Here is a 25,237-nt window from a genome sequence, read left to right on the forward strand (position 1 = left end):
CTGACCACAGTTCACTGCTGCAGCTGCCCTCATTGTTTACATTTCAGAAACAATGAGGCCCTGGGAGCACTCAAGCCCTCCACCTAGCCCACACAGAGGAGTACACTCAGTCTACTGCCAGCAACATATCAACTGTCTCATTCCCTTTGGGCTCGTGGACCCTCAGGGATCCATTCGGTCAAGATCTTGGATAGTTTCAGCCCCTCAATCATCTGCTTTATATTCACACTGTTGAGTGATTATCACAATCTACACTGCAGCTACATTCGGTTTTATGCTACGCTGCGTGAGATCATTCCTAACCATGGCTGAGCTACAAAGAACTATAGCTAAAGAGGTGTTGATCTCCTGCACATGGACTTGTTCTGAGCTGTAATAGCACAGCCAATTTATACTTTGTAGTCTGTAGTTTACTTTGTACTTCTTAGTTATAATACACTGTCAGAAACAAAGGTACTTTGCAGCTGTGCAACTGAAAAAAATATATAATTGCAATAGATTATGGTACAATGATGTTCCCAAAATAAAGGCATCAAAGACGTACCCTTGATAGCACCACCCCAGTGACGGTAGCTTTTTGTCCGGAGAGTTTAAGATTATATTCTCAACTGAGCATTCTTGTATATGTAAAATGAAGTACTGTGTAAAAATCAGAATCCACCCTTTACTTATTTCATTCCCGGTCAAAACAGCCATTAAGTATGAGTTATTCATTTTTAACATGAGTTAAAAAAAAAGGGGTCAATCATAACTAAATATATTTTTTTTAGTATTTAGTGTGTTTAGACTTCCATTCATTCAGAAGATTGGCTTTCAGTTTTTAAATAAATCTGTATGGATAGTTTTTCACACCTGCAAAGTTCATTCTTAGAATTTGGTTGCATTTTCTGCTTCTCATGTACCAAAAAATTACAAATTTAGACTCCACATCTCAGAAGTCCAGTGCTCTAGTGCAAATGCTCTTCTTTTTTTATTTATTTTCTTTTCTCAATAATGGCAAAACTAGAGTTTGATTTTGTCTTATCTATGAAAGATGTAAGCTTTAAGCACTGTTTATCTGACGGTGGCAGTTTTTGGGGTCTGGCTGTGAAGGGTCCCATTTTCTTTATATTTGGTTACTAATTGATTGATCTCCAATTTATGAAAGCTTTTGTTTTTTTGCATTTTCTTTCTATCTGTTGGGTTAAAAATGATGTTCATTGCTTTTGCATCATAGATTAATTCCCTAAACTCCAAGAACCTGCTAGTGGGTCAGATTTCTCATTCCTCAGTCTTGTAAATACACACATACAGAATGTTGTTTCAGCTGAGCATATGACCCATTTAACGTTAAACCTTAAAACTAATAACTAAGTTATAAGTCTAGTGTGTAAGCGGTTAAAGAAGTCATGTACATTTTTATTCACCAGGCAAATTATAAGCTTAAAAACAAAGAACAGAGCCATTTTAACTAATGTGAAAGGTCCTGTTAACATAAAATTCATCTGAGCTAATTTAAGTTTTTGTTATTCATTGCATTTATGTCTCAGATGTGATGGAAGATGTGTTTTTTTTAACGAAATTGAAACTACAATAGTCGGTTGCAGGTGTATATCCAAATGTTATCCGATCAAGATAAGTAACTCAAAGTTCAAAACTGGTTATAACCGTTAGCCATTATCTTTAGAGTTGCTAAACAGGATCCAGAACAATGACATCTTACACACAGAACTAATTTTAGTGCTGTTTCTTAATCTGTCCAGGTCAGCGTTGCAGTTTTGGTCATGTGAAGTGCAGCGTTCAGATGGTGTTGTCCATGGGAACGGAAGAGTCTTATCCATTCCTGATAGGATTAGACTTGGGCTCATTTGGCACGTGTTTCTCTCTTTAGGCCCTCCTGTACTGCACTTGACTTTTTAATGTGAATGTATATCAGCCTGAAATGACCATATAAGACAAGCAACATGAAAAGCAGGAGCTTGAACTGTGAAAATCTGTTGCAAAATGTTGTAATAATGTCACTTTTGAAGGGAGTTACAGAAGCAGTCTTAATACTAACTTTTCAGATGTGCCTAGATTTAAATGATCATACTGGTGTTACAGCATATCATGACATTTTGATAATAGTAAACTTCATTTAGGATAGATTTAGATATTAGATTGCAGCTCAATTTACTTTGCAACAAGGAAGGTGAATATAAACTAGCAAAACAAAAGAAACAGAAAATAAAGAAGACAGAAAGAACAATAAAGAAATGTCATTTTAAAATAAAGCATTTGAAAAATAATCACAAACATATAAAAGACAATAATAATAACATGGGAAAAAGTTCTCAGAAAGAAATATGCAAGATAAAATAATAATAATTAAATAATTGCTGATAAAAATGTCCAAAAAAATAAATAAAACTAGAGAAAAACTACAAAGATACTTTGTACAAAAGTACAAACATCTGTTTCAAGTTGTGAATCATATTCAGTTAAGAATAAAGTGCTGGCCTAATAATGGCTTTCAAAACAAATAAAAGGTCTTTAAAGCCTATTCTGTATTAAACGAGCAGCAAGTCATGTGTTGATCTCAATTGGAAAAAGCATCAGGTATGTCTCCCATGTGTATTTAGAAGAATCCAGTAACATAAAATTCATCCTCCAGGTTGCACATTTACAAAGGAATGTGTACGTGACTCTGCACAGCTCTGTGGAGGCCACAGCATGACTCAAACTCACACTCTAAGACATGACCTAAAGCAGGTTGCCTTCAGGGAACGCCACCCAATGTGACTTTCCATTGCTGTCTCAAAGCAGAAGAGTGGGGCCTGTAACTGTGTTCTAGCACGTAGACTTGAAACAGAGCTGGGATGGCCACAAGCCAACAGGATTTCCTCCACTTGATAGAAGAATTAATGATTATTATTATTATTTCTTGTATGACTGCAGGAAGAGGGCGAGTTGATCATGGAGGGTTTACTCAACATCTCCTGGGGCCTGAAGAGGCCAATCAGACTGCAAATGCAGGATGATAATGAACGGTTCCACTTTGCATGTGCAGAATCATGGAGGTTGGAGAACACAAGCTCTAGCAGGTGGGTGGGACAACCTTAGCTATGCTGAGCTGCGCCACCCATTTTTACCTTTGGCCTTCATTAAAGTATTTTCCCATTTTTTACTCTTATCATGGTCTCACTGTGTTAGTCATATTAATACATATAACAGATTTGTTACAGGTGGGACTCATTGTTTCATTTTATGTATTTAAGGCGGTAAGTTTAATCACTTGTTACATTTCAGATTAGACACATTAGTCATTAGGAAAAGTGAACTACACTCTTACAAAAGCAGCTCTTCAAGAATGAAATATAACCACTCAAATCTTTTGACTTAGGTGATTCTTTGCAGTGAAATTGTGTATAATGGTATAGTACTTGTTGTATATGATTATTTTAAAGGACATTTAAAATATATTTACAGCATAAAAAAAAGGTTTCACTATTGTTACAAGTCATATAATCTTATTTTATACATTTCTTTAATAATGTTTAAATGTTAAATCTAAGAAACAAGTATATCCATCATCCATCATATAGCTATTATAAATAGATTTTACAAGGTCTCATTACATAATTTTTTTAAGTTTTTTTTTTTTAGCATAAAATTAGCAAATACACAACAAGTGGTTAACTAGTATCTAGTCTATTGGAATGAGGAGAGTAAGGACATTATATTAATTTTTTTTTTTAAATCAATAATTTACTTTTAGTCTGTAACTAAGTAGTATGTGACCTCATCAGTCAAAATCACAATTTCATTGAAAATAAAGGAAAAAAAAAGAGAGAACTGTTCTTTGCATGATCTTCAGGAAAGTTTGATTACATAACTTCCCATTAAGATTAATTACATTATTAATATATTAACTCAAAAAAAGATTTTTTAAAGTATTTTAAATATTGTGCAATATTTCCATGTAAGTTGTTGTTATAGTCTGTGGGAACAGGTAAAAAACTGCTTTCTAAGTGCTGTAGGCTTTTAAGTAAAGGACACTTTATCCATGTTTAAAATATTTAAATATTTTTTCTGTTTACTATATATATATATATATGTATGTAATACCAGTTAAACACAATTGGCAGCCCCATCACCCACAGAACCTTCTCTAGTGCAGTATATGTGAATTTGACCAATAGCTTTTAGGCACACGCAGTTTTGAAGTTTTACTTTTTTTGTTTGTTTAATTTAATGTCTTTTTCCAACCATAGATTTCTCATTTTTGTATGCGCAAAGGATGTTCTGTCAGTCCATGATCTGTGGATGCAAGCGTGCAGATGTGCACGCAGCTAAAAACGTATTTTTTCCAGTGTGATGATAGCTTAAAATAGACCACATGATTATTGGAGCATTGCACTGTGGGGGGCTCTTCCTGGCATCTGTTTGGTGGGTGTACGTGTGTTGTGTGTTGTTCTACTCTCGCCGCAAAAGGAAAGGGCTGACCAAGAGCTCAGCCACCTCCGTGCTCTGCCTCACGTGTAGCATCCTCTTCACTCATGGAAATATTGAGCCTCAGTCAGCATAAGTCCAAGACTCCAGTGACAGAGAGGAGTACAGTTTCAAACCATAGCAATAACAGGCCTATTAAAGCAGATAATGTTACACTCTTCAAAATAAAGATGACAAAAAGGGTTCTTTGGAATGATCTTTCTTTTCTGTAAATGAGATCTGTAGAACCTTGGTTAAGGGCCCATATCCTACATTTTTTTTGCATTTTATTTGTAAGTGTTTTTTATTGTGTATTGGGTATTGTGACTGAAGTATGTAAATGAGCTCTGTTCTGATTGGCGGCCTTGTCTTGTGCCTTATTCAAAAAGCAGGCTGACACATTTCTCATAACTTCAACATAAATGGACAGAGCTAAACTGCTTCATGCGGAATAGGTTGACATGTAAATGTGTTGGTTTTCATGACATCACCAAAAACAGTAAATTTTAAATAAGCTGTGTTCACAGTTAATTTTCCATATATGGACTGTTTGAACTGGGAAGTGAACAGTAGATGTTGAAACAACATTTAACAATGTTTACATACTCTTTTATTTTAATAAAGTAAGGAAATTAGTTTCATGATATGGACCCTTTATAGGGCAATTACGTTATGTGAAGGTTCTACACCAATTAAAATATTTAACCTGTAACTGTACGTTCAGGCCAATATCCATTTAGAAACTGGCAAACATTTATGTAGATAATAGAATTTATGTAGATTTTTTTGTGCTATACCAGTTATATACATTTAAGGGTTAAATACAGATGTCAGTCTTGGGAGATTTTATGGTCAATATGGATTCATAGTAAAATCAACTATTTACCCGTTGACAGGAATGAAAACAGCCAAGAAAGTCCAAGTCAGTTCTCAGTTGAGTCCAACAACAACAATGTTGCAGTACCAGCATTAACCAGTAAGTACTGAAATGTATTGCTGTTACATTATGTTCTCTGTATACAACTAACAATAACAAAAAGATTTATGCCGTACTAGTTTGCATGTGAATGGGCTGCTGTGAAATCCCTTTGTCACATGTGTGTGTAATAATCTTACATGGATAATCTAATTACAGGGATTAGAAGTTGCCACGTGCAGTTTCCACAGAAAAATTATGATTAATGAGTATATTTGTTCATAACCCTCTCACTGGCTCTGACTCTAAACAGTTTTTAATTGTATTGTTTGTTTTTATCATATTTTTTCTACTCGTTTTTCCCCCATGAGAGAACTTTTCCACATACCCTACACACCCTACATACAGAGCGGTGTTTATACTACCTGTTTTGTTTGCACTGTCCTGGAACATTAGATTGTATCAGGGTGGGAATATTTGTGATACTAAATTTTGCATAAGACTACTACTATTACTCCTGTGAGTGTTCTATAATGAGACGTGGCAGAACTCAAAAGAGATTCCCTGTTTAGATGATGAGATGTCCGGTTTAATCTACTACTGCTTATGTATCCACTGCTGATGTTCTGTCCGAAGGTGTAGATAGCCTTGGCCCCGAGGAGGAAGCCCCTCAACTCCTAAGAACAAGAAGTGATGCCAGCTTCATGAACATTCAGAGGAGATCCAAAATGCGCAGCACAGGAGATTTACAGCGGGTTAGAAGACATCGCTTCTCCATAAATGGTCATTTTTACAACCACAAGGTGATATTTTTTTATTGGATTGTTATTACTTCTTCCAAATGAGTGTCCAGGTGTCACTTTTTATTCTGAAATAACCCAGAGAAGGGATGTCTACACTAATAAATCTAATAAGTCTAATAAAAGGTTCCCAAAAGGTTCCTTAACCTTTTGAAAAGGTTCTTTATGCTCTCCTTTCTCAGAATGGTTGGTAACACTTTATAATAGCAGGCCCCAATAGACTGCAGCTTAATCATTATCTAATCATTTGTTAATGACTGTTAATATTTATATAATAGTTAAAAATACATTAATAAATGGTATTGTTTGAATTTAGAATTATTAACCCTTTACTTAGTGTCCTGCATCAGTTATTATTTTTTGTATTTGTTGAAACTTAATAAGTAACAGATTTACTGATAATGAATTAGCTATTTTTATACTCTTGGCTCATACATTACATATTAATTATTTATCGGTTCATACTTATAAATTATTTGGCCTGTTTTAAATGATTAATAGTTATTTAATATCTTGCTACTTTGTGATGCGCACACTTTTCCTTAAAGCTTAGTTCATCATTATTAACCGGTGAAAATATACTTTTTAACTTAAATAATCATAATTTGGACCCCTATTATACACTGATGAGCCAAAACATTATAACTCACTACATAATATGGTGTTGGTCCTCCATGTGCTGCCAAAACAGTAGTTCTGACTTGCTGAGGCATGGACTGTACATGACCTCTGAAGGTAACCAGTACCTTGTTGTTCCCACACATCCCACAAATGCTTGATCAGATTGAGATCTGGGGAATTTGGAGGCCAGGGCAACACCTTGAACTTCATGTTCCTCAAACAATTCCCAAACAATTTGTGCAAGGTGGTAGGGTGCATTATCCCGCTAAAAGAGGGAATTGGGGAATATCACCATGAAAGGGTCTACCTCGTCTGCAACAAGGTGGCACGGTTCAAATTGATGTCTACATGAATTCCTGGACCCATAGTTTCCCAGCAGAACATTTCCTAAAGCATCACACTCCCTCCACTGACTTTACTTCTTCCCACAGTGCAACCTAGTGCCATCCCTTCCCCAGATAAACAGTGCACACCTACCTGGCCATCCACGTGAGGTAAAAGAAATCAGGACTCATCAGGCAAGGTAGTCTTCTTGGAGCACCCCACAAATGTAGCTCCTTTTGGAGATGCTCCAACCCTGATATCTGGCCATAACTATTTGGCTTGGTCTTCACGCCTTTGCATTTCTCCCACATCCAACACTTTGACTACGAGAACCAGCTGCTTGCGGTCTGACATTCCAGACCGTGTCTTGTTGTTAGTTGTTGAGTGGCGATGTTTTGGCTAATCAGTGTATAGATGTGACCTTATAATGTAAGGCATTAATTGAGCCCCTCCAACAACCGCAACAACAACAACAAACAAACATTTTAACCATTCCCTCTTTTTGGATTATCAGTTATTTTGTTTTGTATTTTATTTTGTGCATGCTTTTACACTAAAGAGCCTAACTATGCTTTATTTACATTTTAGTGACCCTTTTATTTTAAACACAGGGCATCAAACTATGCCATACCATGCTTTTATGATTTTACAAAAAGTCACATATACTGTTTCTTGTTGCAAGTCCTCATTTATTAGAATCAATTATTTGTATGTCACTTTTTTTGAAGAACAATCCGTTGAAAATGGCTTTTCTCTGTGGTATTGCTCCAAAGAAGGTTTTTTGGCACTATTATTTGAGTATAAGGGAAGATCTTGAGTCACTGGGCAGAGATGAGAACAGATTGTCCACAGGACAATAGAGCTTCATGAAGTGCTGTCATGCCCTGTGACTGGCAGAGGTCCCTGGAGCTCTCGCTAATGGCTGTAGCAGCATGTGTGAGGGGAAGTGTCCGTTGTGCGAGTGTCCTGCAGGTCAGAGCACTGTAAGATGGATGCAGGTGTTGAGAGGCAGTGCTCTTCCTGTGCAGGCGTTCCCCTGGCAGAAGCACTGCTCTCCACAATGGCTCATCACCTGCTCTTCTCATCAACGCTCCTCAAGGTTATGGATCAGCCTGGTCAAAAAGGTCTTTCTGCAGATGTGGAGAAACTGGAAGGAAAACTTGCTGTTTAATTGCTTTGTCTTAGGGGTGGATGGTGATGGGTATGCTGCCCTCCAGAGCCTTAATGTAAACACATGCAAAGGAAATGTTTTTTGCCACATGAACATCTGCTTACTATGATACTCTCACAAGTGCCAAGACATGCCAACTTGGAAAAGTAGGACAACATAAGACCCTGCAGGTTCATTTTCTTATCCCTTGCCTATATGTAACTTTTTCATTTTCCACTTCAGAGAAGTAGAACAGAGTCGAGTATAGTTCAGTCTGCCTTGCAGGGTTCTTTCTCAGGTAGATCTAAAATGGTTAAAGGAGACATTTCTGAGAACATCAGATGTAAGATAATCTAATAAAGAACAGGAGAGTCAAATTAAAATAAATGAACAAGACAGGAGTTTCCATAACTGGAGTTCAAAAAATGATTAAAACTGTGGACGAAACCAGTCCTGCATGTTCGTTGATGCAAAAAAATTGAGACAAGTAGATCAGACTGAAGTGAAACAAATGAAGTTTTATTACAGAATTCCTGAGAGGTTACAAACCGAGAACATGCATCATGTATCTCCCAAGTAAGCTCTGACCTCCCAATGTGTTCTGACTCCTTTTATACCCTGAAGCTGAATGTGTGTGTGCGTATAAGCTAAACCTAAATGTGTACATGTTCCTGTTTAGTGGGTGCAATGGACATATAGTTTACCATATATGGATGCGAAAACCTCATGTTCTAACGAAAACCTCACGTTTTAACGGTTAAGCGCAGACCTACTTCAGTTTGTGGCCTTGTCCAGTTTCCTGTTGCGTACATGCATGTTTGTCACATACTGCCTGTTGTAGCCTGCCCTGCCATGCAAATGTCATAACTCTTTAATGCTAAGTGCGAGTTAATGCTTTCTGATATTAATGGTTAAAAGTATGCTACTACAAACATTAATGCTCAAAAGTATGCTACTTAAGATGTAAAAATCCACAAAACATATAGAGAAAATGGGCCACCTAAGAATGGTGCAAGTGCTGGAAGACCACTAAAACTAATAAGCTTTCATCTTTGAGGTACAGAAAACAGACACTCGGCACTATGTGTAGCTGTCAAGAAGCTATTACTATAAAGAAAATAGACAAAAAAAATTGCAAATCAAACAAAAAAGCTGCAGAAGAGTCCAGACCTCAACATCACTGAATGTGTTTGGGATTGTTTGGATCATGTTTGGATCACGAGAGAGAGAAAAAGCAACGCACTTCTAAGACTGAAGTGTGAAAAAACATCTGCAGATTTCTTTGAAACTCTGAAAGCAAGTCTCCTGAAAAGAATGGACGCTGTAATAAAGGCCTATGTACTGGAAAAGGTTATGATATTTTGTTGAGGGTTTTGTGTAATTTTCTGTTATGTATGTTTCTGTTGTGTAGTTTTCTTTCCCTAATGCTGAAAAATGAATAACATGTCAGATAAAGTAATGTACAATATATTTAATGTACTTAATGGGTATTTGAAAGGATGGGCTCTGACTTTGGTGCAGTACAGTATATGTACTGGAGTTTTTGTGGGTACACAGTTTCACCACAACGTGTAATATCGCACATGCATTTCTAATATAATAATGAACTGCAAATTGGAAAGAAGGAATCTCTACAAAATTGTATCTAGAGACAACAGTAACTTTAGCAATTTATTATGATTTTTTTTTTTTTTTTGCTTTCACAGACATCAGTCTTTACCCCAGCATATGGATCAGTGACTAATGTTCGCGTGAACAGCAAAATGACAACACAGCAAGTACTCAGTCTGTTACTTCATAAATTTCGGGTAAGTAACACACATCGAGATTTACATAACTAAATGGGCTCTCATTGTTCTCATTGTTTAATATCTTTTACTCATACTCCTACAGGTTGAGAATAACACTGATGAATTCGCCCTCTATGCCGTCCATGAGTCAGGAGGTAGCTTTATGTGCTTTCTCTTATAGTGATTTTTGACTTGTTGTTACTGCCACTATGGTGTGTTTTATGTATGTTTTTTTTCAGAGAGGACAAAGCTTAAAGACACTGAATATCCGTTGGTATTGCGTGTGCTGCATGGCCCATGTGAAAAAATTGCTAAGATTTTCATTATGGAAGGTGATCTAGGAGAAGAGGTTACATATGATGTGAGTCTTTCTGCTTCTGGAAGAAAAAACACAACTGATGAAATGTTTTGAGTAGTGCTCACTATTTGGCACAGTAAACAGATAACAGATGCTGTATCTGTAGATGTTACGTCTCCTTGTCAGGCCTAATTTTAGTTTGTATCACTTTTCTGTTTAGGGGATTTAACAGTGAGACAGGCCTTTTTTTTAAAAATTAAAATGACAGAGTATTACTTCTGTAAGTGGAATAAGTCACAGAATTAAACAAACAGTAACTTCAGTGTGTCTTTTTTTCAGGTTGCACAGTACATCAAGTTTGAAATGCCTGTTTTGGATAGCTTTGTCAAAAAGTTGAGGGAAGAAGAAGAGAGGGAAATTTTAAAACTGACAAGAAAGTATGTCATATTACACAAATACAATATTGTTATTGTTATAGTTTTATCCTCAAATTATTCCTTTTTAATGGCTTTTTTGTATTAATCTATGTGCTATATTAATAATAAATACTACATGATTTGATTACTTTCACATGGACAATATGAAGAGAAATTTCCAATGTGTTTAGTTTTTCTTAATAACTTAAGTAAGATTTCATCTCTCTTTTAAAGATACAGTGCACTGAGGTCAATGATACTGGAGCAGCTGGGGGAGCTTTCTGAGAGTGCAGACAGTGTGTGAGAAGATCAAAAGAGAGTTATTTGACTAAAGATGCAGTAATGTTTCTAGTCATATATTTATAAGAAATACTCAGGCGTGATGCACAATACTGCTGTTAAACTGCTTTATGAGGCATTAAGCATTTTGCAATTTTTCTCAGTTGATTTAGCACCTTTCTGCAAACCCATTCCACTCCAAAACAGTTTATACAGCAGCGTGAATTCAGAGTGTGGAAGTTCTGCTGTATGTCCAATAATACATTTCTTTTGCTCTGATTAAAATATATGTATTAATAAATCTAAAATCAATTCAGCACCAGAACACTGTGTTTCCTAAAAAGATGTATAGAATGTAAAAAATGAAACTGCAACAACATGCAAATTCAAGACAGAATAAATTTAGTAATTGTTTGTATTAAAAATTGAAGCCAGTTAATTTTTATGAAATTAAAACCAAATCGCATTACATCAGTTTTCACATTTTTCACATATTTTGATCAACACATCATGCCTATCATAAGTAAAGTCAGGGGAAAAAGGGGGTGAGTTATTTGGAATAAATGTAATACTTATGGAATAAAAAAAAACTGCATATACTAAATCAAATCAGCTATTACACAATATCTCTGCTGAAATATTATCAGTACTATCATAGTATAAATTGTAGTGTACTATAATGCATATAAGCTACATTAACCACAGGTGGTTAGTTAAATTGACTGAAAGTTTAACATTCTGATAACATTAGCAGCCAAACAGTGATCCAGAAAATCAATGTAACATAATATTGGATGTAATGTTTTATGAGGCATAAAGTCTGTTGTACTGGCTGTATAAACTGTTATGTGTGCCTGCATGATTTGTACAAATGTGCAAAATCAGCTGAAAAACAACACTGTGAATGGGACACTTTGTAATTAACAACATATCATTATAGTTTTACACTGAATGTATTTAGGTGAAAATGATGTCAAACATTATTGTTGACTTTTTTTATGTAAAATAAATTTTCATATATGGACCTTATGTGTGAGCCCACTTAATGATTGTTTATGCATCTGACCCTTGGTTCTTACTGTCAGTTATTCATTAAACATTTGTTCAATAGATATTCAATAGATGTTCAATAGATATTCACCAAACATAGTGTTTAGAAAATATTTCAACACTACAAATTAGATTCTCGATTTTCACACATTGTTTTTAAATGTCAGTTTAAAAATGCAGTCAGTTGACTTAGATGTCATGCCTCTTTTAGCAGCATGTTTTGTTTTCTGAGATGATTAACGCCATTATTACTAGGCTGTTTTCCTTGAGAAGAAAAAGCAGTCATTTCTGTTTCCTGCATGATCACAATGAGTCAAACACAGTTTCTCATTGTTCTGTGAGTGACCTATGGAGTGAACCAGTTCCCACGATTTATCCCAGGGCCTGTTTTGTTGAGTGCAAGACAAGAAATCAGTGCCTACTGGCCTGAGTGCCAGTGTTACACAATAGCGCCCTGAGAAACGCGCACTATAGCTGGCTTTGTTTTCCCCACAGAAGTAGCACAGCTAAGGAAAATGGTGTGTTTGCTTTTTTTTACTATTCTCAGGTCAGTCTATAGTGTGGTGCAGCTGTATGCAAAAGTTTAAACGCCCCCAGTCATGTAATAACACACCCTCTACAGAGAACACACTGAACTATGAGATTTTAGTGTACAATCTATTTTGTTTGTTTTGTTTTGTTTAACATATAGCTGCTGTCAGACCAAAACATCATATCTCCAAAATGAGAACTTTACATGAGAAATAAAATACATACTCTTCTTTTAATATAAATCAATGGAACCAGACTTTTTTCCAAGTAAATATGGATCATTTGTTGGCCAATTCATCATAAGGACCATGGGTACTTTAAAATTATGTCAAAAACTTAAAAACAAAAATGGACATACAAAGTTTGGTTCCAACAGCAGCGATACTAGGGGAAAACAACAAAATATAAAATGTGCCATGACTTTTTCGCAGGCCATATTTTATTTATTTTTTCCTCAATATGTTAAATTCAGCAAACACGCATGCACACACACACACACACACACATTTTCTAAGCTGCTTATCCTTCAGGGTTGCAAATAGCAATTGTGTATTAAAATGAGCAGATGTGTGTTCTCTGTAGTCTTATTTTCACTTAGAAGATCAGACAAACATGCAGTTTGACCAGATACCCAAGCTTTTGCATATGACTGTATCTGAATGCCACTGATATGTTTGGAAATCTCCTTAATACCTCTGTAGTTCCTTCTAGACAACGTTAAGATCAGATGGAAAGACAAATGAGATGTTATTCATTAGTCTAATACTGCTCAAATATTTCTCCTGAGTAAAAAATCCCCTGATCTCATGTGCCTCCTATTGAATTCAACATTCTCAACTCCATTTCTCATCCAAGAGTCTTCTCAGTTTTGTTGCTGTGAAAACGTATTATCATTTTTATCTAGGCCGTAGGTATCTGTTCTCTCCTTTTTATTTAATGCTATTTCTCTTGAGGTATGCACTGGGTACCCAACTGTATTATATCTATTATATCTATTATATCTGTATCATAGCTATTGTTATTTTGGGACAATGCTTTATTTATCTTTTCTTGGGAAATGAAACAGTAGTCTGTGGTCACTGGCTTCAGGGAAACTGAAAGAACACAAGGATTGTTTTTTTTTTTTTTTTTACCACAACAATGACCTGCTGTATTGGTCACACCTCCATGTGTCTGCAATGAGATGTTCACAACATTAGTGTGTATAGCAGGCATGAACATAACAAAATACAAATAAATTTGAAATTTCCAGCAACAATGTTAGACATTAAAATGACCACCTACCTTAACCCATCTCAATATTATTATTTATTTCTGTCTTTTATTTCTAAATATGTGTGAACTGCACTGAATAAAGATCAATCATCTGAACTGCAAAGGGATTCTGGATAACAGTTCTACATGATTTCTGGGGTCTACAAGTGTCTTTGTTTAATTAGCTATGTACAACACAAACATGCCTTTTTCATATACAGTTTTCCACAGCTGTTTCATACTGAAACTGAGTGTTTCAATACACCATTTGTAGAAAGGTTGTTATTTAAAAAGTTCCACAATAAAAAATAAAAATCCAGGACTAGAGGAATGTGAGTATGATCAATGGTGTATTCATTGAAACACTAGAGAAGATGCAGAGGGGGAAATCAACAAGGGGACTTCTTAGGCCAAGACGACGAGACACTCTTCAATAGAAAGAACAAAATAATGAATTTTCCTTTATTAGCTTTGTTAATACTCAATTATCCAGATATCTGGATATTAATATTAGTAACTGGCCTACATGGGATTTTATAAATTCTCTGTAAATTCCGTCAATTTGGCCTGCACTGTTCACCTCTCAGAGGTGCTTTGTGTGCAAATGTGACGCCACATTGTCTCATATCGCCCCCTTCTGACTTAACTTTTTGCCAGTTATTTAGAATCATATACATATCCAGAGTAATAACAGAGGATCTGCAGTGGGGACAACCAGCAATGTTCTTTGGATCTGTCAAACGCTAGGGAGTCCAGAATGAATGGATTAATATGGAGCATTTGAACAGAATCCTAGTTTGTAAAAGCTCAAACATTTTATATGGAAGTTTGCACCATTTCCTGAACACAGAACAGCATTACACATTTCAACACTGCTGCAATATTTTGAGTGCTTTTGTACTTAGGACTTTATAACCAGTTGTGGACAGTAACTAAGTAAATATAGTTGGTTAGTGTACTTAAGTAGTTTTTTCGTGTATCTGTACTGATGTTTTTCCATTTTGGGCGACCTTTTACTTTCACTCCACTACATTTCAAAGTCAAATATCTTACTTTTTCCAGCAGTTGTGATTGACGTCTTTTTTCCGAATTTGTACAAAAAACTATTTCATTTCATAGTAAATGTATTTTTCCTAGTTTATGTTCATGAACCTGAGACCTACAGATCAATATAGCAAAGGAAACTCATTTGTGATCCTGAGTTTAAAGCAAGTTTTTATTAAACGTAAACTTGTAACTAAGTTGCAAATCAACCTTAAACTTTGCCTGTTTGCAAAAAGTTCTTTCAGACCCACTCGGTTCTACCTGATGGAAACTGTTTTCCTTCAGTGTTCTGTGCTTATGATCATTTTAATTGACGTCAGCGTCACTAATTAATGACATTTTATGAAAAGACTGGTTTAGCAAGAGAGACACTGGAGTATTTTCACCTAAAATTAGTTAATGAAGTCTTGTTACAAAAATAATGACAGGATATTTGAGTCATAATTACTCTTTTAGTAATTTTACTTTTGATACTTATGTATATTTGAGGCTAAAAACTTTTGTACTTTTACTCATGTGGAGGTCTAAATGGAGGACTTTTACTGGAGCAATATTTTACCTTGGGTATCTCCACTTTAAGTCAAGTACATGATTTGTGTACTTCATCCACCACTGTTTATAACTGCGCCTCATGTATGTTCATGACCTCAGGCAGCGCGAACCGCTTCACTCAGACAATGAGCTTGCCAACCAATCAGCACTCATCAGCAGTAATACTACCCAATCAGCACTCATCAGCAGTAATACTACCCAATCAGCACTTATCAGCAGTAATAAATAGCCAGTCAGCACTCAGTAGCAGTACTGCTAGTGTCATACTGCAGAAAAAAAGAACTAAGTGAAACTATTAAGGAAGACTGGGTAAGTGGTTAGAAACTAGTTTCGTTGTAAACCATTCAGCTCCATTCACCCCTATTCATTGGAAACTCGCTCGCTGGCGCCCTCTGTCGTTTTGCAGTCATGTTTTGATTTAACGGTGGAAATAGGAAGTGGCCGGGCCCCCCTTAAACTGCCCTGGTAATACTTCCCACATAACTAAATAAATAAATAAATAATGTGTGTTCAAATACGATATTACCAGGTATTAAAAAGAACCTCCTTTATTCAATGTATTCAATGTTGGGGTAGTGTAGTGGGTAACACCTTTGCCTTCTACACTGTAGACTGGGGTTCAATCCCCCACCAGGGCAAGCACCCTACACTATACTAATAAGTGTCCTTGGGCAAAACCCCTAACACCACCTACCTGTGTAAAAAATGATCAAATTGTGAAGTCGCTCTGGATAAGAGCGTCTGCCAAATGCCATACATGTAAATGTATTATTCAATCAAAATTAGGGAAATGGCTTCCTTCGTTCAACTGTGAGAGGCTGACTGAGGAAGATTATGTAAGTGATCACTGCTCTCAGCGGTGCTCGAGTTAAAGTGTAACTTGCCGGAAGAGACGGTCTGTCAGCTGGATGATTACAGCGGTCTCGCCGTCTCGGTGCTCTCTACATGATAAAGCGCAGAGAAAGAACGCGATGGCTCTCCGTCCAGCTGTAGATGCGAAAATACTCATTGTCGGTTGCGGGATTTCAGGGATCGGCGCTGCACAGCGGTTAATACAGCACGGCTTTAGCAATGTCCGTATTATTGAAGCCACGTCCAGAAGCGGCGGAAGGATCAAGACAGGCAGGCTCGGTAAGTGTGTACCGTAAGGCCTGTTTGCTGGTTCCGACACACACTGCACGTAACTGGAGCGCCGTTAGCCTGCAGCGAAAGAGCTGGAGGACCGCTAACCTAGACAGGCTCACGATAATGGCTTTATGACACGTTTGCTCTCGCTAGACAAATCTGCAGAACAAAGGGACACGGTTATTCATATTCTCATGCCTGTGTTGCTTTCGGTTGATATAGTAAATTAAGAAGCTGGCATGTAGACGTGACGGTTGAAGCTGGTAGCGTGTAAACAGCATTAGTATAAAAATAACGACAGTGTCAAACGAGCGGAGCCCAGAGCTCGAAGGAAAACAGTCATGACTTCACAAAGTTCAGGTTCATGAACCTTCTGTACTTTTGTATCCAAAGTGACCCTGAAAGCCCAACGAACACAAAATCTCCGGGTTGAGGTTTGTTCGTCACGTTTATCCTTAAGTTTTCTTAATCGCCCCACAAATTCTGTTTCTAGTCCTGCAAGCGCGAAGTGTGACGACCAGGAAGCTTGCAGGAAAAAAAAATCAAGTGTATTGACACTGTTTATTAAAGTTAAACCGGTTTGATGAAAACAACAGACTTTATATAATACAGTAGTATAGACTCTTTAACTGTCCCCAATGTATGGAAAGGTTTTTAAACCTGCCTGTTTGCACTAGTCCCCTGGCCTTTTCTTTTTATGTTGCTGTCCCATAGTCACATTATGTTGGCAGTGCATGCTGGGGATTGTAGTGTAACTTGGGCTAGTAGGTTAATTGGGCTAGTAATAATAGAAAATTAAAATCATTTCCAGGGCGAATAGCAGTGTGTCATGGGCCTCACTTGTGTTTGACACATGGGCTGTAGAGCCTCTTACTCCGAACTTTGGCAATACTGTGGCTAGGTCGTTTCCTCTGCTTTGAGCCTCAGTTTACTGGTTAACCTAATGTTTTAATGTAGCGACTTTATGACCTATATCTTTGCACTATAGGAACTTTGAACCATCACTGATATATAACCTTAGGTGCACATACATGTCAGCATTATGTAAGAAGTTCAAGACATCAATCGTAATAATTAACTTGATAGAAATGTGATATCTTAGTGTTTCGAGTTGTAATCAATAACATTGCTTTGGTGTAGCTAATCTCCTTCATAATCCATAATTTCACTTTTCTCCAGGCAGTAATATTGTAGAAGTAGGTGCCAACTGGATCCATGGCCCATCACAGGAGAATCCAGTGTTTCAGCTGGCCTGCCACTACCAATTACTCAGCAAAGAGTCCATGTCTGAGGAGAATCAATCAGCGGACATTGGTGGTCACCCACCTTTTGTACCTAACTGGTTTTCCAGCTCCGGCAGGAAACTTGATCCTGATGTGATGGGACCTGCAGTGGAGCTCTTCATGACATTATTCGAGAAGTGCCAGGAGTTCCATGCCAGTGGTGAAGAACCCATGCCTACTGTGGGGGAGTTTCTTAAGAGAGAGGCCCTCCGGATAGCCCATGAGGAGTGGGAGGAGGACCAGGCTACCAAAGATCTGAAGCTTGCTCTTCTGAGCACAATGCTAAAGCTAGAGTGCTGTGTTAGTGGAACACACACTATGGATGATGTGGGCCTTGGAGCTTTTGGCATGTACAAGACACTTCCAGGACTGGACTGCACCTTCCCAGGGTGAGCTTTTAGAAAGACAGTTTTTCTTTAGCTTATACATATAAGGTGTTGTAGAAATGTAGTGCATAACTGAGTAGTGTGTATGAATTTATATATTTTTTTCTTTTTCAGAGGTTATGATGGCCTAATTAAACACATGATGAATGAGCTTCCTGCGGACATTGTCTTGTACAATAAACCAGTTAAGTGCGTTCACTGGAATAACACCTACAAGCAGTCAAGCTCAAAAGGAAGGACATACCCTGTTACTGTAGAGTGTGTTAATGGAGAGACTTTTGAAGCAGATCATGTCATTGTTACCATTCCACTTGGTATGTTTTGTGGGTTACACCATCCATTATTTCTTTTATTTGTACATTGCTCAATACAAATCGTATTGCACATCACAAATTACAGATTTCTTTTCACTCCTTTCTGTATATTATCTTTGACAACTTTGCAGAACTAGAATATTATGTTTATTGAGTGTGCCTTTCTTTATAAATATGTTCCACTGTAAAGGCTACTTGAAGAAGCATCAGGACACACTCCTACATCCTCCTCTGCCACTACACAAATTGCATTCCATCCAGAGAATGGGTTTTGGGACCAACAATAAGATTTTCCTTGAGTTTGAGAAGCCATTCTGGAGTGAAGATTGTGAAGTTATCTACCTTGTATGGGACGATGAGCCTGATCTTGTGGATGTTGTTTCTGATGTGAAGACGGCCTGGATCAAAAAGCTGTTTGGGTTCACTGTTCTGAAGCCCATGGAAAGGTAGGCAGAGTTCGGTCTAATCCAGATCTACCACTGCACTTTAGGCTGTATGTGAGATTTGATTACTCTCTCTGACAAGGTTTGGCCATGTTCTTTGTGGTTGGATTGCTGGGCATGAATCTGAGTACATGGAAACTCTGACAGAATTTGAAGTGCTGCAAGCAGTTACTCAGCTCATCCGCAGGTTTACAGGTAACATTTGAGCTCCAACTAGGGGCCCTTTGGAGGCCCTTTCTCTGCTGAGAGATATATAGATTGATATGCTATACTGACTGTACCAAAACAGTAAGTTTATACGTACTACAGCAGGAATTTAACTTTTAAAACCTATATGGAAAAAATCCCTCTCAACAGTTTTTGATGTTATGAATGACAAAGTAAGATATTCAGTAACTTACATTCACCTTATGTAGTTTTAATTCTTAACTGTAATTTCCAGGAAATCCAACAATTGCACCAAAGAAGCTTCTACGGTCCCAGTGGTTTCATGAGCCCTACACTTATGGATCCTACACCTACGTGGCCAAAGGGTGCTCAGGTTATGACATAGATAACCTTGCAGAGCCTCTTCCCCTGCCAGGTTCAAATTCTCAGGTAAATTAGAGCATCACTACCTTCTGGTTGCACAATGGCACTGCATTATTTTGATTGCGAGTGACTCCTCTGAAAAGTAACTATTAAAGCCACAGTCATGGATTTTGAGACAATTATAATATTTAAGAAGGAGTAATTACAGCAACTGAGTTTTTGGCTAAAATTGCCTCTGGCAGTGTGATTCATCTCTTAGCTGAGAAGCTTACCTAACAGATAATTTGACTGCCTTTTATTTGTAAAAATATTACATGATTGTCTGCGCCCATATATGGGGGTTAGCTGCGCAGCAAAAGTGTGCCATCTGATGCGATTAACACCTGTCAGAGCTTGTTTTTCTTAGAATGATATAGATCAGCTTTTCTCTTCAGCCATTACAGGTGATGTTTGCTGGAGAGGCCACACACAGATCCTTCTTCTCTACTGTCCACGGAGCCCTGATTACAGGCTGGAGAGAAGCAGACCGTCTCCATACTCACTACACTACCCTGTCAGGACAGATGATTTCAAAACTGTAAAGAGTGGACCGTGCACTTATGAGGTGTACTTAACTGGCCAATTGCAATGGCTTGTTCCCTCCAACTCTGGACACTGAATGTAATGAAGAGATGAAATCTGGAACAATTATTTACATTGTGACTTGTGATTTTTATCCATCTGTAATTGATGGACAGGCTGTCCAATCCAAACGTTCTTTTTTTTCCCAATTTTATGAACTGTTAGACGTTGCGGAAGCACTGGATGTCTTTGCATGGTGTGTTGTTCTGCATAATATAAGGCAGAATGACAAATTGAATATTGAAAATAGTGAAATTAGTAGCTTTAAAATTCTATTTTGCACACTACCTGTAATTTGTTGATAAAATAAATGTCATCGAAAGCTGATTTTCATTTAAATCCAAAGAGATTGTGCAAGTTCCTGAGGACCCTGGATGTTTCCACTGTAATAAGTTATTCTGTGAGATGGTTTGGTTTTTGTGAAGGCTCCAAAAACTAGTGCCTCTTTGCATTGTTGTAGCCAGCTGCTACATCATTTGTTATGTCCCATGCAGTCACAACCAACCATAAAAAAACAAAGCAGGAAAATATATAGTTCGCCTTTTTTCCCCACAAGAGAAATGAATGGCATGAGCCTAGGGAGTATGTGTTTGTTTGCTTACTTTTAATAAGAATGAATTTTAATGAGACCAACATTAGGGAGAAGCTAGGCCTTTAGACAGAATACTGTAGGCCTTTGTTTTAAGAATTAATTTATAGTGTGGTGAAATGTTTTTATTCTGATCTGTCGTAAGTCATAAGCATAAACAACACTATGTTTAAAAATAAAATTGATAAGTTAAATAGTATTCAGACACTAAAAATGAATAACTTTAGTACTTTGTTGCAAAGCTATTGTTGTAATTGCCAACAACTTTCAGATGTTTTCAGAAAAGAAGCAATTAGCTTTTTGCAGCGTTGTGAGTTTTGGTCCATTCCTCCTCTCAAACCGTCTTATTTCCCTAAGGTTGTGAAGGTCCCTCAACGATCCCTACGATATTCTGTAAAAATGCTCAATTCTGATTATAAGTTACTTTAAATTCCAACGGATTCAAATGCTGTTTGGAGGAAATATCTGTTATCAATCTACTTTTATGAAAGGTAGACATATATCAAATAATATCCACCTTATTTAGGATATTCTGGATTATTCAGAGTTGGGAAATGAAGAAGCTGTTTATTTCTGGATTTTTATAATGCATTTGATACAGTGAAATATTTCTATTTCTGATCTGTTACTTTGATTTTGGTTGTAAATTTTATGTTATTCAAGCTTTTATAAAAATGTTAACCCTAATGTTTCCTTATTTAATGGCATCTCCAGCAGCAGACAAGCATGTCCAGTCTCCTCTTTTCTGTTTTTGTTAGTATCTGAGCTTGATATCCAGCACTGTTCCACTATAGAGGCTATCAAAATATCAGAACTGGGGTATGTTATTAGCCAGCCAGCAGACAACACTGGTGTATTTCTAAAGTAAGGAAGACAGTCAGGTTGCTAGTGCTCTACAAACACTAGTTCTCTGAAGCAGTGTCAGGCTGTCAGTGAATCAAAGTAGATCTGAAATAATGACTGTACATGATAGAAGCATTAATGATTAAGATTAAGATTAGCATTAAGCATTAAGATTAAGGAATCTATTGAAATGTTAATATGTAATGAGAACAGTTTTCACAGATTCATAAAGCTAAAACTATTTTTGGGTGTTGGTTACAGAAAAACTTGACTCTTCAAGGAAAGGTATTTCTAGAGTGCTGTATCTCCTTTTGTCCCTGTCTGTTGACCCCAAAACATGCAACTACACACTCAGTGATATTTAAATTTCTATAGAAAAATAAGAATATATAAAGCAAAAGACAATGATTAGATGTTAAAAAGACAGTTCAACGTTTTGGATTTCAACAGTGTTAATTACATTTTTAAGATTAATTCGACTAAACTTTGTTCAATTTGGTTTTATGAACCCAATTCAATTTTTGAAAAAAATGTGATTGAATTATGTTAGTAGGCACTAGAAGCATGGAAAATGACCTTTAAACATAACTTTACTCCTTTCTCTTCTATTTTATTAAATATTCAACATGTACATAAAAATAAGTCTATATTTTAAAAAGATTGGTATGATAAAAGGGTTTGGTGTTTGTCACTAACTTGCTTAATGTAAATATGAAACTGTATCATGTAAGGAACTCATACGTGTGGTGGGGTGTAATTTGTGGAGGGATATTATAATACTGTTTGTGAAAGTGTATAACCTGAATCACCTCATTTTATCAAGGCTCAGTGTAGATACTGTATATTTCATTACCAGGTGAAATCCCAAAGCTTAAAACTAAAGGTATTAATCTTTTAAATCAGAGATGCAACAACATGCATATCAGAAAGGGTGAATCAGAGCTGTTCTCCTAATGGAATCCTGAAATGGAAATGGGATTTTCTTTCCGTTTTCCTGGCAAGCTGTGAACAGGGACACTTCACAATAAGTAACCCATCTCCAGATACTTTACAGAATTTATCCATGATATGCTTATCTTCAGAAATATCATATTAAGGGAACACCGCAATGCACTTTCTGTAACTCTGAACTGAAATCTATTCTACATGTTTTTTGCTGTTGTGTTTAATCAGCAGACTTATGTCATTATTGATTTTTAAAACTTTTCATGCTAATCTGCATTAATGAGACTTCTTTGTTTAGGTTATATTAGGTTATAGTAATAATAATAATAATAATAATACAGGTCCTTCGGTCATTGAAGATGCCATAAGGCTTAAAGCCCTGCTGGCAAAGAATTGTTACACAAAACCTTTTTTTCCACTGAAGCGAACTTTAGGCTACTCACCAAAGATTTACACTTGCTGTGTGAATAAAGTGGCTGGCAGGACTTTCTTCTTTTCCTCTTATTTATTTCTCTCTTTCTGGTGCCCCCTAGCTGTTTTGGTGTAATGTAATTTGTGATTTGAGGACTGAAAAGTTGGATGTAGGAAACCCACGGAAGAAGTCAAAGGAAATGAAGTCAAAAATAGCATTAAATGATTTATTAATGTATATATTATTCATTATTTATGTATTTGTACTAAATCAAATCAAATCAAATCAAACGGCAATGCTAAAAGGTGCTAATGGAAAAACAGCGCCCGTCTTTGCTTTAGTCTTATCACCTCCACAACACTAGATGGCGATATAAACTCGGCTGAACGGTCGGTGAGTCGAACGCTCACTGAGAAATACTTGGACACAGGAAGCTGCGGTGAAATGGTGCGCTTTATAAAAACACAGAGCCTAAATCACTGATAAGTGATTAAAAATATTCTCTGATTTTCCGCTATTAAAGAAATAACAGTTTCGACATGGCCAGCGTTTTCCTGCACAACTAACTGAAACGGTAAGTGTAAAGGTTTTCAAGCTAGTTTTAGGTTACCATCTTTTTCTCTGGTGCCCCACAATTTCCATACTACACTCGTCTGAAGTGATTTATTTATCTTAATGCTGAGTTAGACTAATGTATATCTAGCTTCAAGCTATGTTTTTCTTATTTTTGCCACAGGTGTTAAACGGCTGTAAAGCAGAGGTTTGACTGTGCAATAAACCTCCATGTTTTCCCTGTGCTGGAAACGTGAAAGGTGAGGACCTTAAAGCAAAAGTGCAAAGATGAAATCCACGCGTTAGTTTGTTGAAAAAAATGACGGTTTTGCCTGCAGTAAGGGGCCTGATGTCAAGACAAAAACACACCAGTCCACTGGGCAAATGAAATGAGAAATATTCAAGCACTGAATATGTTATATGCCATCTCACCACACCTGGATAATCAAAACGCAGAGTCTGAAAATTACTTCAAATTGACATTGCAAATAAATTTCACAGCATCTGTCTCCCTTGGTCGAACTAAAAAGGGGTCTCATCTAAGTCGCTCAGAGTCTTTCCCTTGTCTTCAACTTGAGAAGTTTAAGGAAGAGTCTAATAAGTTTGGTGAACTGATAGATGAAAAAGAAAGACTTGTGGACCGAAGCTTAGTCATCAGAATGGCTCAGCAGTGTGAAGATGACCTACCAGCAGGCCTTATTCCTCCAGTTGAAATAGATGATGAGGAAGGTGACATAACATGGGCTGAGAAGTCAAACAAATGTTTGGACAAACCTTTCAAGAAAAAAGGAAATACAGCAAAAGTAAAACATGGTGCATCAGATCCAAGAAAGAGATATAAAGGCAAACTGAGGAAGGCACAAAAACATAAGAGCCATTGCTGTGGCAAAGCCAGTGATGGCAGGACAACGCTGAAAATGCAAACAAAGGAGCACGGAGAAGCATTCAGATGTGAAACTTGTGGGAAAGATTTCAAACGTTCGGACCTTCTCACAGACCATGTGAAGGTGCACAAGCGAAAGAGACCATACCCTTGTGATGAGTGTGGAATGATGTTTGCCAAACCTGCTTATCTAAAGATTCACCTGCGCAGACATGCTGGAGAGAGGACTTTCACTTGTGACCAGTGTGAGAAGAGGTTTTTTGATAAGTATGACTTAAACGTGCATCTACGAGATCACACAGGAGAGAGACCATATGTGTGTCCAGAGTGTGGAAAGGGCTTCAAGCGTATTTATATACTGAACAAACACAAGAGGACTCATTCAAAAGAAAAACCTTTTCAGTGTAATGTCTGTGGAAAGGCCTACAGATATGTTTATAGTTATAGGTTGCACATGAAGGACCATTCTGCCTAGATTTCATGTGATTATACAGCTGCTTGTAAACAGATGAATGTATGAAAACAATAAATTAATCTCGTTTAAGGATGCAAAATTTTCTATTTATTTTGGACTTTTAAGTTATTGCTCTTGGCCTGTGTATAACTTGATCCAGAATGCCATCTGTCATTATTTAGTGAAAATATAAACAGCTGCTGTAATGCTTAGTTCAGTTTTAACTTTGATTTCTAAGCATGTATGACTATGAAACTATGTGATTACTTGTGTAGAGTGCTGAAATCTAGATACTCTTGTAATATCAATACAGCCTGTTTGTCATGCACATAATGATAGTGTAGCAGAGTGAAATAAAAGGATGACACAATATTCAAGTAAC

The 25,237-nt window shown here is 36.8% G+C and overlaps 3 protein-coding genes across 4 annotated transcripts in view; all 3 read left to right on the forward strand.

The window, feature by feature from the left end:
- The window catches only part of rassf4a (Ras association domain family member 4a), a 31,214-nt gene extending 19,147 nt beyond the window's left edge, over positions 1 to 12,067 (forward strand). For both annotated transcript variants that reach the window (XM_017723784.2, XM_017723792.2), the window contains 8 exons: positions 2,917 to 3,062; positions 5,346 to 5,425; positions 6,002 to 6,168; positions 9,967 to 10,068; positions 10,154 to 10,205; positions 10,290 to 10,411; positions 10,688 to 10,785; positions 10,999 to 12,067. In XM_017723784.2, the coding sequence (XP_017579273.1) occupies positions 2,917 to 3,062; positions 5,346 to 5,425; positions 6,002 to 6,168; positions 9,967 to 10,068; positions 10,154 to 10,205; positions 10,290 to 10,411; positions 10,688 to 10,785; positions 10,999 to 11,068 (837 nt within the window). In that variant the 3' untranslated portion in view covers positions 11,069 to 12,067. The remainder of the gene's footprint in view (positions 1 to 2,916; positions 3,063 to 5,345; positions 5,426 to 6,001; positions 6,169 to 9,966; positions 10,069 to 10,153; positions 10,206 to 10,289; positions 10,412 to 10,687; positions 10,786 to 10,998) is intronic.
- Positions 12,068 to 16,316: 4,249 nt separating this feature from the next.
- On the forward strand, positions 16,317 to 21,453 carry si:dkey-275b16.2 (peroxisomal N(1)-acetyl-spermine/spermidine oxidase). Its single transcript, XM_017723772.2, has 7 exons — positions 16,317 to 16,605; positions 17,779 to 18,271; positions 18,383 to 18,582; positions 18,773 to 19,028; positions 19,108 to 19,220; positions 19,468 to 19,622; positions 19,991 to 21,453. The coding sequence occupies exons 1-7, from the start codon at positions 16,383 to 16,385 to the stop codon at positions 20,135 to 20,137; spliced, it is 1,587 nt and encodes a 528-aa protein (XP_017579261.1). The 5' UTR covers positions 16,317 to 16,382; the 3' UTR covers positions 20,138 to 21,453.
- Positions 21,454 to 23,369: 1,916 nt separating this feature from the next.
- On the forward strand, positions 23,370 to 25,227 carry wu:fj13e08 (putative zinc finger protein 66). The gene is made up of 2 exons (XM_017722276.2): positions 23,370 to 23,540; positions 23,703 to 25,227. The coding sequence occupies exon 2, from the start codon at positions 23,908 to 23,910 to the stop codon at positions 24,874 to 24,876; it is 969 nt and encodes a 322-aa protein (XP_017577765.2). The 5' UTR covers positions 23,370 to 23,540; positions 23,703 to 23,907; the 3' UTR covers positions 24,877 to 25,227.
- The last annotated feature ends 10 nt before the right edge of the window (positions 25,228 to 25,237 follow it).

The sequence above is a fragment of the Pygocentrus nattereri genome, chromosome 5 (genome assembly GCF_015220715.1).
Source record: "Pygocentrus nattereri isolate fPygNat1 chromosome 5, fPygNat1.pri, whole genome shotgun sequence".
In the NCBI taxonomy this organism is placed as follows: domain Eukaryota; kingdom Metazoa; phylum Chordata; class Actinopteri; order Characiformes; family Serrasalmidae; genus Pygocentrus; species Pygocentrus nattereri.